This window comes from Podarcis filfolensis (assembly GCF_964270895.1).
Source record: "Podarcis filfolensis genome assembly, chromosome: 7".
NCBI classification, from domain to species: domain Eukaryota; kingdom Metazoa; phylum Chordata; class Lepidosauria; order Squamata; family Lacertidae; genus Podarcis; species Podarcis filfolensis.
The window spans coordinates 43,562,535-43,576,116 of record NC_139603.1 but is presented as its reverse complement, the minus strand read 5'-3'; the positions used below and the strand labels follow the sequence as shown (position 1 = coordinate 43,576,116).

At 41.6% G+C, this 13,582-nt stretch overlaps 1 protein-coding gene across 28 annotated transcripts in view; it reads left to right on the top strand.

Moving 5' to 3' along the window:
* PTPRM (protein tyrosine phosphatase receptor type M) overlaps positions 1–13,582 on the top strand; it is a 404,856-nt gene that overhangs the window by 369,961 nt on the left and 21,313 nt on the right. For all 28 annotated transcript variants that reach the window (XM_083622471.1, XM_083622489.1, XM_083622486.1 and 25 more), the window contains one exon: positions 852–949. In XM_083622471.1, coding sequence (XP_083478597.1) covers positions 852–949 — 98 coding nt within the window. The remainder of the gene's footprint in view (positions 1–851; positions 950–13,582) is intronic.

The window sequence follows — 13,582 nt, the reverse complement described above, 5'->3', positions numbered from 1 at the left end:
TGTGCGGGTGGTCCTGGTCTTCCCCCTCCCCCAGGCTCATTTCTTTCGTTATGTTCTAAAATTAAGATAGTTGTCAAGCCTGGCATTTAAACAATGTTCTCTCCTGCTGTCAAAGAAAAAAAAAACTGTCTCCAAAAACCTGCCTCATTTCAGAAGGAGCGATTTGAGAATTAAGACTAATTAGAGCAATAGTGCAAACTAAGAGAAATGTTTAAACTGAGAAAGGCCAATATCGTCCACTGAAACATTACTCATGTCAAAAGCATAAAAAGCAGCAGCAGAGCTCTCCTGGTGGTGTGCTACTATTTATTTATTTCAACAATTTATACATACTGTATTTCCTAAGTCTCTAAGGAGTGCTCGCCAGGACAGGGGTGGGGTGGGGCAGGCCTGGGTTGGCCGCAGCCCCTCCTGGCATGCAGCAGAAGCACCTCACTACTGCTGATGCTGCCCTGCCTGCTCTATTTTTTTCAAACTCTCAGCCCTAGTAGTTTGTTAACAGTGCATTCTTAAACATTCCTATTAGAAATAAACATATTGATTACAGTGACACTTTCCCTCAGGTATGTTTGTGTATAGGATTGCGACCTCCTGTTAAAAAAAACAACCACCAACTTTCTTTCATTTTAAGAGGGGGGGAACACTTAATTGCAAATTAGTTTGAAAGAAACTGAAACCTCCATTGAGCCTTTAACAAGCTAAATTAATGAGCCTACAGAAGATCTCTGCCTCACCTCTTAACGCACTTGAGAGCTGTCAAGTTTTTAATATTGCCTATAACATTATCAGTGTGTATTCCTCCAATCCTGTTACGTGCCGAGAATAACCTGTGGATTGATTTGTCCTTTCAGGACCAATGCAAGAGACAATATATGACTTCTGGAGAATGGTCTGGCATGAAAATACAGCAAGCATAGTCATGGTGACAAATCTCGTGGAAGTGGGAAGGGTAAGAGTGTTTGGAAAATTGTCTATATTTATGCATGGCGTGGGGATTTCTCTGTTTTGAATTTAACAACCTTGCTGCTAACTTTTCTACTTAAGTTGTGAGTTGGCCACTCCAGTCTCAAACACAATGGACTTTTGTGTTTAAGAGCAGGGGTTGGCAACGTGCGGCCCATGGGCCAAATGCAGCCCACAAGCCACCCCTGAACCAAGACACCTTCTCAGCAAGTCCCCCGTGCGCTGCGCTAAACCGGCGCAGCTTGGGGATCCGCCGAGCAACGCCAGAAATTGTTTCTGTGCATGCGCAGATACTGGAAATCACGTCAGCGCATGTCCAGACGCTGAAAATCGCTTCTGTGCATGCACAATTTTCGGCATCTGGGCATGCGCAGAAGCAATTTCCGGTGACGCGGACAGGCGCAGATGCAATTTCTGGCATCACGCTGTGCCAGTCCAGCCCACGGACAATCTCCGTGGGAGTGATCCAGCCCATGGCCAGTAAACCTTGCCAACCCCTGTTTTAGAGCAAGCACGGTGAAGTGGCTCAGGTTGCTAGGTTCAGATTCCTCTATTCAAATCCTCACCCAGGGCCAAACTATATGTGATGGGAGATCTGTGGCTGGATCTCCAGATACCTCTCCCCCCCCCCATAAAAAGAGCTGGAGCGGGTTTTGAATCGGGGGATAATTCACCCCTGTCCCCCTGCTTCTGACACTTTCCATCACATGCTGAAGATGCACCTCTTTACCCATGGTCTTTGACACCTGAGAGAGAGAGATTTAGAAAACTTATACTTTCAAAAATTATATACTGTACTGTCTTTTAGGACAAAATAGTAGCCATTTGGCGAACTTCGCATACTTGTCGTAAAAACAGACGTGTGTGCATGCACGCACGCACACACACACACACACAGAGCTCCTCAGGAAGAATGGGATAGAAACATAATAAACAAAACAAAACCTCAACAATCTATTTCTCCAGGAAATTTTCTTACTTATATTAGCCAACCACAGATTTCCTCAGAAATTTGGGTGGCTGCAGAAAATTGCACCCAGGTTTCCTTCAACTTCTAAAACACGCAGACAAAATACAAGGGAACCCTCCCTAATACACTTCAGATATAAAAGAATTTATTTCTTCTCCTATGATTCCAAAAGTACTACAGTGTATTTTACTGAATGAGGATAGAAGGCCATTTTGGGGCTTTCTGCCTAGTAATTAATTTTGCAGGGTATAACTACTTTCTGCAGTGACCAGATTGCCTGGCCTTTCCTCATTGAAGCTGTGCTTTTCATTTCCATAGAAATAATAAGGATAAGCAATCCAAATTTCTAAGTTCCCAAGCAATAAGTATCTTAGGTCATGTACACTTTTATTTTCAAAAGATAGTAACGGAAGTTAGCTTTTCATTTTAAATGGTCAACAAGAGTTGTTGGGTTTCTTATTTATTTCACTGTATCATTAGCATTGATGCAGGTCGGGCTGTTTAAAACAGCCTAGGGAGTACACTGTTCAATTTCCTAGTGAAAATATCAAACTTCATCAACTATGTTGTCAACACCTCCAGGAACAGTGCATTTATTAGCTGCTGAAAAAAATGGGAAATTGTAGATATACTTCGGTGTAGCTAAAGCAGTTATGATGCATGTTTTTAATTTCCTGCCAAAACAGTAGTTTATAATTTCCCCCCTGAAAAATAGACATGTGGACTATAAATGATCAATTAATTTTTCAGTAATATGAGTAAATGTGTCATTTCCAGCTTCCTTTATTGTAAATTCAATTTTCATTCTGTGTTTAGAAAGGGGATTTTTGTTCATGGTTTATTGTGAGTTTAAATCCTAGTGCCTAGACATCTAAAGTGCCTGAGCCTGATCACAAATCAGGGAACAGGACCACTTTTGGATGAGAAAGCAGCACGATTTGTGAGTATAATTAGGTGCTGTTATGAGAGCACAAAGATGCAACCAGTTGGACTGGCTTAAAAGGTCAGATTGAGGCCATTTAGGACCCAAAGGAGTTTGAGACTTGGTGGATCAATAAATCAGCTCTGCCACTTGCATTCAAGCTGAAGCAAAAAGTTACAACTTATTTATTGATATGAAACTTTCCAGTATATTATTGTGAGCAGAGAGTTTGACTTGATGGCCTGCAATATTCCTTCTAAGTTCATGATTCTCTGACTGTAAAACTGGAATCTGGACAAGAGGATGGCAAGCTTCATGGTGCTGGTATACAGCTCCGTGGGGCTGGGTTATTTTTTCTAATGTTCTTGGTGTATCATTGCTGCAACGTCTGAATTTTTAAAAAGTATTATTAAAATTTAAGTTGGCCTAAGAAGACATAGGGTGATGGGTGAAAATTATCCTTATTTCCACCACACCACCTCTCTAGAGAGAGGACACCTATTGCAAAGTAGTTTTCTGGTTTCTTCTCTTAAGTACCTAATTCATGGTTCACCATATCACTGCAGGACTCATTTTATTATTTATATATCCTCATTACTCCCTACCATTCAAGTTAACCACATGACATCAGTCTATTTCTTTAAATGAGGACTACTGTATTTTTCCTAGTCCTGAACAAAATGGATTTATCAATCGCCTGACAGCTTAAATACTTAACTCTTCCTTCCCTGTATCTCATGATATAAATTAGCATTAGCCCTGGTCTACATTTAATTTCCAGAGGGTTCCAGTTTTTCCTATCTTTGACCAAGGAATGTTCTTGCAGGAAGCATAAGTTGAAAAATCATCTTAACCACAACTTCCCCAAATCTCTTAATATCACTGACTCATGGGGTATCTGTATTCCCTTGCAATCTCCAGAATCATTGCAGAGCTTCTAAGAGAGGTCTGTGCTTGCCAGATGGTTTGCCATAGGATCTGCTCAACCCAGGCCCATCATCGGCAGGGCCTACCAGAGCCGACACTTGGGCTGCACACCAGTAGCTCTGCTGCAGCCACTAGCACCCCACTCCACCTTGCACTGAAGGGCTCACTCACCTGGGAGCTTATACAGCAACTAGACCATTACAGCACTGCCAATGGGTAAGCCTTTAATGAGGAGGCTGGTAGCTGCAGGAACATTGCCATCAGGGCACAGCAGCTTGCTCAGGGTCCTCCAGAATCTAGAGCTGCACCAGAGTACTCCTTAATAACTGCAAAACATTCACATTTTCTGACTCGGTCTAAACTTTCCAATGCAGTGAACAAAAGAAACTTGTAGATAGATCCTGCAACCAGGATAAACTGTCCTGTTTGTAGATCCAATGCCATATATCGTAAACCAATGCAATCTCTCATATTTTGCATTAAACATAACCATCTTGCTTAGCGAGTGTGAATAATGGCCAGCCTCTTCCCAAACCTATAGACCTTACTCACCCATATCTCTTAGTAGAGGCATCCATCATGTGGGCAGGGATAGCCTGAACCCTCCTTCTTCCCTAGATAACATTCCCGATTCCCAGGGAACACACAATGCCAGTGGCACCTCAGTTCACACATGCGCCTTTTATGTAAGCTTCCGGTAAGATCCAGCTTAGGATAGCAGGATCTTTCAGCAAATGTGGGGGAATAATGTGTTTTCCAGTGCATTGTATGAAAATATCCTTGAAGCTGCTGTATAAAGTGTTGTGTTTATACAACAGTAAGTTTCACTGTACAGAGTGGATCTTAACACCAAGTATGGGCTCATCCAGAAAACCTGATTGCCATTTGCCTTGATTCAGTGGCAAAATGTGTGTTTTCCTGGGGGGAAGCGCCAGGACAGACAACAACAACAACACCACTCAGACATGGAGCTTTAAAACCTGAACCTAGAAAAGCAGCACAAAAGGAAGCCTCCTTTAAAGAGTGTCCTTCAAAAATGCTCATTTTATTAATAGTTAGAACACAGAAGTCTGGCAATTAATCTTCACTAGGACCATGGCCTCCAAGGGGGTACAAACTCTGTTTCCTGTCCATCACCGCTGAGTCACTTAGGGCTGTGTTATGCTTCCATTAGTAATAACTTTAGCTGGTTCACTGTCCTTGAGGGTTTTTCTGGCAGTGGCGAGGGGGCGGCGGCGTTGTTTTCACTCCACTATCATGTTTTGACAATAGGTTAGATTCCTGTAGAGCCAGCACTGTGACTTTTTGTGGCTTTCAAGTTTTTTATTTATTTACCCGTGCTGTTGTAACTGCTCACCGCTGCTTTTGTTATTTGACTTACAGATTTCTTGGGAGACCACCTGCCCATTTTTTACATCCAAAAGCAAGGGGGGTGGGGGGAAATAGCTCAACTTTTTTCTTTCTTTCCAGGAGAGAAGAATACCTATTTAACATGTTTGCCACATAACTTGTGTTTGTCCTTCATGAATTAATCATGGAGGGGGCGTATGTGTGTTTGTTTACCCGGACTGGATAGTCATTAAATTTGTGCTCGGATATAGCTTTTGCCCTGGAGCTCTATGCATCAGGATGGTTTTAATTGCAGGCAGAGGAGCCACTGGGAGGCTTTCTCTCACACAGGCACCTGCTGCAGATGATTCAGCCCTTCCATTCGCCTCTAGCAGGGCCTGCATACATCTGCCAATACCTGTCATTATCTGAGGCAGGCTTGTCAAAACCCTGCATCCTTTAAGCTCTCCTGAATTCCAGCAAGGGACCCTCGTCGGTTTTCCTGGCACTTGTAGACCGCAGTGCACCTGGTATTTAAATGGCAGCAAAATGTGTTTTGATTGTTTTCCTCCTTTAATGAATCTACCTGAGGGACATTTAGCTCTTTATCTGGTAGCATGTAACCGAGTAGCTCACATTTACACTGTTTCTGTGGAGAGACCAAAAACAAGCAAACAAACAAACAATGCCCTCCTCTCCCCCCCCCCAAACCCCTTGCATTCTTGTGCTATTATACTGATCCATCTGCCATAGGTTCTGTAACAAAATCTGCAGAGGTCCCCCAGGAGTGTTTTGCTCTGGTAATCTACACTAATGATTTCTGAACATATTTAGCCAGCTTTATGAAGACCTCATTAGAATGTGACTGAATTCCCCCCAAAAATGCAAATAATGCCTCATTAGAATTTAGAGCAAGCCATTATGTTGCCATTAAAAATATTCTTTTGAAAAATGATGTGATGCAAGGGCTGGTTTCCACAGACCTTCCACACCAGCAGTGCACCACCCCACATATACAGAAAAACGTTATGGAACCTCTCCCGTGATTAGAGAATCATGTTGGATCAGAAGTGGCTTTATCTAAGTCTTTCAGAAAAGACCTATGAGCAGGTATCAAAAGGTCTGGCAAGCTGAGGGACGTAAAGCAAAGATTCAGTGCCAAGTCAATGGAGGGAACTGGTCCCAGATCAGCCCCACATCGTGGAAACTCCATTGCACCAGTAGACCATCACCCCCTTTTTCATAACCATGGCTTCTGGATCAGGCTTGATCATTGCTCATGCTGCCCCACTGTCTTTGGCTTGCCTCATTGCACCCTAAACTAAACAGACGCCAGTTTGACAATGGCTTTAAAAATATTTCCACTGACATCTATGTGGATGCCCATAGGTGCAGTCCATACTGTTTCCACATGTTTGTGTAGGAATGATGCCAGAAATATTATTTAACTGTCCTGGAGTGTGATGGTCATGCATTTATTGATTTGTACTATCTTGGCCCACCGGACATAGTTATTAGCTGCACATTATCAGTCGAGTTCAATAATTATTGAGCACCACTATCTCTGGATCAGGGTCAGTGCATTTAATGATAAAAGCTAGCAATTTTATCCTTGTCCTGGGTTGCAGCAACATACGCAGTGAATATAAATTGCCAAGAGTCCAAAGAAATAAGATGAATGTGCATGTTGTGGATCAAGTGCACAGCGAGGGATTTTTGCATCTCTGGGTTGTTGTGCTTGCTGCAGCAGTCCCACTGCCAAAGTGGCAAGCCACTTTTAAGCGGCAGTCCTGTGCACACTTACCTGGATGTGAGCCCCATTAACTATAATGAAACTTAGGTCTAAGTAAACATGCATGAGAATGTGCTGTTTAAGGTGAGTGATGGCTTTGCTTCTCAGCAGCTAGAACTGCTGTTGTAATAAACAAAGTTTAGGCTGTGTTCACAGTTTCCCCCCATGCATACATCACTTCTTTATATGCTAACTGAAGCCACTGCCATTGTTGAACAATAAAACACTTCAGCAGCCATTTATTTCTGCACAAAAAACGGGGAGAAATAACCATCCATGTTATAGTTAAATTCGTTTATCTTACTTTAACACAAATGTAAACAATTGTAGTTTTCCAGTAAAGATGAAGGCAGATCTGATAGATAACTTTTTTTAAAAAAAGAAAAGATGCTTCATAAAATTCAGCAGCTTAAGATCTTTAATCTGACATCAGTAAATAAGATAATGTGTCTTACCAATCAAACCAGATTTCCGCTTTCTAAATGTACAACCAGAAATTACAAGTTGGCTTTATTCCATCATGCATAGCAGGAGCAAAATCCTTAGGGGGAACAATTGGCTGTTATTCTCCAGGAAGCTAGGCAGACTCTTCTATAATCGTTTAATAAAGATGTCCCCAAATCAACAGTGCTTGCCTCGCTGAGCAGGGCAGCATAAAACATGTGCAGAACATTGCCCTTTGTAACACCAAGAGAAGGTCTGATTGGTTTTCCATTTATCTTGCATGCTGTTTTCTACTAGAGAGTGATGCTCTAGATCCTAGAATGTATAAAATCAATAGCGATTCATATCTTAAGCCTTTCTAAACCAATTAAGGGTATCCAGTTAGAAAAGTGCAAATAACTGGTCTTGACGAAAATACACAAATATGTGAGGAGGTTTAGATATTAAGAAAGGAGCAGAATTCACAAGCTAGTGTCCTTCGACAAGGTGGTGTCAGGCTGTCTTGTACACTGCTGCCACAGTATGTAGATTATACATTTTGGTAGTCTAATTTACTTAAGTTTTAACTAAAGAAAAGTCCTGAAAGTGTTAGGGCCAAGCTCTTTGCATCTTTGCATCTGACCTGCAGGATTTTTTTATAAATGCAAAATGCATCAGCTAAAACAGATTGGTAATTAACAGGATCAGAGCAAGCATGAAGAGGAAATTTCTCACACAGAGAGAGAGAATCCTGAAACTGGTCTCTGCGTTGAGACACCCATTGACACCTCTTATTTGTTAGCAGAAGAATCAGTGTTCCTGAGAAAAGGCACCCAAACAGGTCTTTGTGACTGTGCTTGCTAATTACTATTGTCTTTGGTATCCTAGTCTCCCACCATAATTACAGCCTTACACTTGGGAAGCTGAATGTCACAGCTGAAGAGGAAACCATCAGTTGTGCTTAACACTGGAAGTAATGCAGACAGACACTGAACTGCTGTGTCACATGTGTCTGGCAGCAGAATAGTGTCAATGTCAACATGACTTGGAAATTTTCTGGGTAGCATGGCTTGTCCTGTGCATCAATACTGTGAATTTTTTCTCTTTAACCAGTTTGTACATAGTCTAGTTACTATGCCCTAGTGCAGGGCTGAAGAACAGGGTCCAGCTGACAGGCTGCATCCTGAGCTCACACACGGGCCACTTGGACCACCCATTTGTCAATCACGTGATGTCACCACAACATCAGGTGATGTAACTTCATATGGTGTGGTTTGTTTGGATACCGCTTTTTGGACCATAGGCCCCCAAAAGCAGCGAGCAACATTAACACATACATATAATCAACCCAAACAATATAAAGTAAAAACTTTAATATTAAGCTATCAACTATGCAATTGGAGTGCTCTCCCAATTCTTTCCTTTATTCCTTGGCAAGTGATACTTGGATTCAAGCCACCTCTGCAAAGAAAGAGGAGGAAGAATTGGGGATTTGGCATCAAATGCAAGTCTCACTTCCAGGAGGGATTAACTTGACCCAGGAGCCCCCAGCAGAGCTTTCATCTGGTGCCAAATTTAAGGACACCAAATGCAAACTCCACTTGCAGAGAAACAACTGGGAACAGCCTTTAATGCTTCTGGTTGTTCCTTTGCAAGTGTGACATCAAATGTTGGAGGAGGGCAGCATGTGCCAAATTAGGATCCCTGCTGAGATCCTAGCAGAGGATGAAAAGACGGTCCTGATACATATTCAGGTAATACTGAGCTCAGGGTTGTCAGCTGTATAGTGTGTAGTACACTATTTTGCACGACTCAGCTGCTTTTCACTATATACCAGCATACCAGACAGTTCGGAGAACTAAGATTAACTATCTAGCGTATAGTACTGTGACTGTAAATCACTTCTGCTGCAGATCAAATGGCATTCCCCTTTACTTGCACAAAATGCTTCAGTATTCAGCAATGCTTAACTCAATACAAGAAAACAACAACAACAACATGATGGAATTTGGCATTCCTATACTCAGTGAGAAATGAAAGTTCAAACATCTGCTAATTAGTTTAAATTCTGTCACATGTTGGTTTCAACACACTTTAAGTAGAGAAGTGAAGTGCCAGTGGTAAAGAAATAATTTGTGATGTTATCTCCTCATTGTAGCAAGCTATGCAATTCTTTGAAAAATGGATAAGGATCCTGCACATTTTCTATGTCAGTCAAGATAATTGTATTTGGGTAAGGCCAAACAATTTTATAGCATTTATATTATTTTCTGGTGTATTACTCTTATTTCCTTATGAGATAGCAGAAGAATCTGTGCAGGAAAACAACAAAAGAAGCCAGAAATATTATTATTTTTTGCCTGAATATGCTTTTAAAAATAATTATTTATTTAAAATATTAATAGCTCAGCTTTCAACAGTATCAATATCAGGGTGCCATACAACATACAGTTTTCCTCATGTCATGTGCACCTGCCCATACCTCACGTCATCTGATGTCAGGTCTGGGGCAGGTAAAGCCACAGCTGACTAGGCTATCAGGCTAGCCAAGGTAGTCTCTGGGGCTTAGTTGGAGGACCCTAACCTGATAATCCTGGCTGACTTGAAGTAGCCACATGAAGGCTGATGCTGGGCCAGCTCAAGACCATGACCTCCATGACAACCATGGGTCTCTCTCAGGTGGTCATCAGTCCAACACACCAGGCAGGGCACACCCTTGATGTGATCTTTGCTCCAAGTGATATGACAGATGAACTGAAGGCATGGGGAGTGCAGTGCACTGCCTTGTCATGGTTAGACCATTGTTTGGATAAGTTTGGAATGACAAAATTCTCAGAACTTTGTAATACAGTTCGGCAACCAAAAATGCATCCATAATTATATTATAAGCAAAAATGCTTATGAAATGTATTTATTGGTGCAAATGATTTTTAAAAATGAACCACATTAGGGGAAATTATGTGTGAAATGTATCTATTAAGGAAAACTGCATGTTAGAATTCAAACTTAGACAAGATACAGAGGACATAGTGAGCAGGAGTGGTTCCACGAAGGGAGGGAAAGAGTTGCAGAAAGGCAAAAAACTGTTAATTAGAGATGATGAAGATGAAAGGACAAGACTGATGGCCTGTAGTATCTGAGAATTTATGAAATCCCTTCAGTATTGAAACTTTTTTTTTTAAGTATACATATTTTTTAAATTGCTATGACTTTTCAATGAAGAAGTGTCCCCTTGTGCAACAAATATGTTTGGAACTTACAGATCCCTATCCCTGCCCCCCTCCCCAGCTACAATTCCCAGTTCCTTGGGAAATAGGTCTCACTGTGAACCTCTTTTAAGAATTGTAGCTCTGTGAGTGGGATTAGGGTCTACACTTAAACTATAGTTCCCATGATTCTTTGGAGGAAGCGATGGTTATTTAAAGTGGTATGGTGCCGTTTTAAAAGGAAAGTGCAGATGGGGCCTTGTTCTGTTTTAAGATAAGCTGCCACAATATGTCGTTGTGTTAGGCTGAGGAAACTATCACGTTTGGGATGCAGGGACTGCTGCTTGAGCATCACAAGTTGTGGATTATGCTGTCAGTCAGACAATCCCGGATATTAAGGCAGTGCAACAATTTCATGTGGCAGCACCAAGCCATCAGCAGTCACCATCTGCTGAAGTACATTATAGCCTCATGTACCGTGTAAAGGCACTTCAGCCATCATGCATTGGATGCAGTTCTAGAAACATGATATACACAGCTAATCTGATAATATAAATGAAAGGCATGATGGCAAGATGGACGTGCCCAACTTCCTTTGTACAACCAGCTATTGTAGCCATATCAGACCAGCCAGTAGCTGTGTGGTTGTGTGACTGAAGTGCCTGTTAGATATTTAATCCTGCCTCCAAGAAATGCCATATAAGACTGCATGCCTGTTTCATCATCCACAGTACAAGTTGAATTCTAAAGTAAAATTAGCATGTGTAAAAGTGTCCATCCAGTGACCTCATATGAGCTATCAATATCAACTCTACTAGAGATAACCAGTAAGTAATTTAAAATTCCCTGTGCAGCTAGAAGATTAATTTGGCTGCCAGTTCACATATTAGTATCACTTTCAGCTATAAAGAACTGTGAATTGCTGTACTTACTCATGACTGCTAACTACTTCAAGGTACCGCTAAATTGACTTTTACAACATATGGGTGTGTGCTTGGAAATACTCATCATTTCTTAAAGGTGCATGAAATGCAGTGAATGAAAAGTAGTTTATACATCTGATTCAGACAGAAAGAAGATGTGCGTGCAGGGCAGGGAAGCCTAGAAGTGATGCTAAAGTTTATCCATTGTTCTTTATAAAGCAGATGAGCCCTTTCTTTTTCCTAACTTCTATTTCAGGCCTCTTAACGGCTCCCGAGAATACTGTAGGAGCAACATGGAAGCAGTGCTAAAACTGCCAGAATGCCAAATAATAATCAGGCTTAATCTCTTAATCCATCCTCATAGATTTTGTCCCTAAAACTTTTCAAAACTATCTGGTTCATCTACCTGCAGTGTCAGTATAACACTTTGTCTGAAAAGGAAGCTCCTCTGCTTTATAAAGCAGCTGCTCACCTTTAGGGGTTCCTTTTCAGCCAACCATGCTCAATGCACAGCCATCAGAGTGTGAGGCTAGCAAGTGGGGAACCTATTTCTAAACTAGCTCCAGATCTGAATCTTTTAGTGTTGTTGTAAATATGTGCATAAAGTAAAGGTAAAGGACCCCTGACAGTTAAGTCCAGTCGCAAACAACTCTGGGGTTGCGGTGCTCATCTCGCTTTACTAGCCGAGGGAGCCGACGTTGGTCTGCAGACAGTTTTTCCAGGTCATGTGGCCAGCATGACTAAGCTGCTTCTGGTGAAACCAGAGCAGCGCTCGGAAACGCCGTTTACCTTCCCGCTGGAGCGGTACCTATTTATCTACTTGCACTTTGACGTGCTTTCAAACTACTAGGTTGGCAGGGGCTGGGACCAAACAACGGGAGCTCACCCCGTCGCGGGGATTCAAACCACTGACCTGATCGGCAAGCCCAAAGGCTCAGTGGTTTACACCACAGCGCCACCCACGTCCCTACAAAAATATGTGCGTTAGGCAGCATTAATAACAAAATGTTCTATACATATTAATGTGAAACTCTACATAGCTTAGACTACCTGTAAATGTAAATTGGTACTGACATCAAGTTGTTTTCAATCACTTTGGGTGAGTACAGTGAAAACAATGTTTACTGACATTTACTTATCAAAATCTAGATTTGTGAAGAGTGTGCATAAAATTTGCATTGTAAACCAAACTAAGGTATGGGTATAAAATGAATACAAGGCATGGTGTATCTTTATAATGTTTCCCATAACTCCCTACTCCCCAAAAAAGCCAAACAAGAGGAGCATTTTGATAGACTTGGTAGGTTTGGATGCAAGAGTCCCAACTTCAGTCGCTATGAAGTTTGCTAAATCGAGCATGTCTTGGTTTCTCTGCAGAACCTGTCTCATAGGTTTGTTTACTGATGACATGTGTTTTACAAAAACAGTAGCTAATGAAACCCAGAATCTGATCATTTTAAAGTGAGAACTCTCTTGGAAGTGTCTCCTCCCCAGGGTCCAGTCTTCTCAAACTTTTGTATCATATAAGCAAAAGTTTCCTTTCAAATCTGCTGGCTACCAATTTGACAAGTTTTGTGTCTCTTCCATATTTAATTCATTATAGTTACCTAAGAATGCTTCTTAAGAATGTTAATAACCCTTAGAATAATGTGTTTCATTGACAAATTTAAAGTCTGCTATCTCTCAAATGAATTTCCCATTGACATTTGTAACTGACTTATTTAACAATTGACTCTTCAATAATATTTCAATATTTCAATTGTTAGGTAAACCTTGCAAACTGAGTTATGCACAGCAATCCTATTTACCTCTGTGTTCCATGGCGCTAGCTCCTAAGCAAGTACATTTAGAATTATAGGCTGGAGTGGCTTTCAGAAATTAGGCTCCATGTCTTTAAAGCAGAAGTGCCAGCTTATGAGGGTGATGGGGCAATGTCCCAATTTCCCAGTGTCAAGCATGTGATGTATCAGTAGGTCACAGGGCCAAGAAGCAGACTCTGTCCTTATCCAGTGGCGAAGTCTGGGCTCTCAAATTTTAACAGCGCCCTGTGCAACACTAAAATTTGGCGTTTCCCCCACCCCCAGCTTCGTTCTGCAGCATTGTTGTGGCGCCTCCTGCAGGACTCTG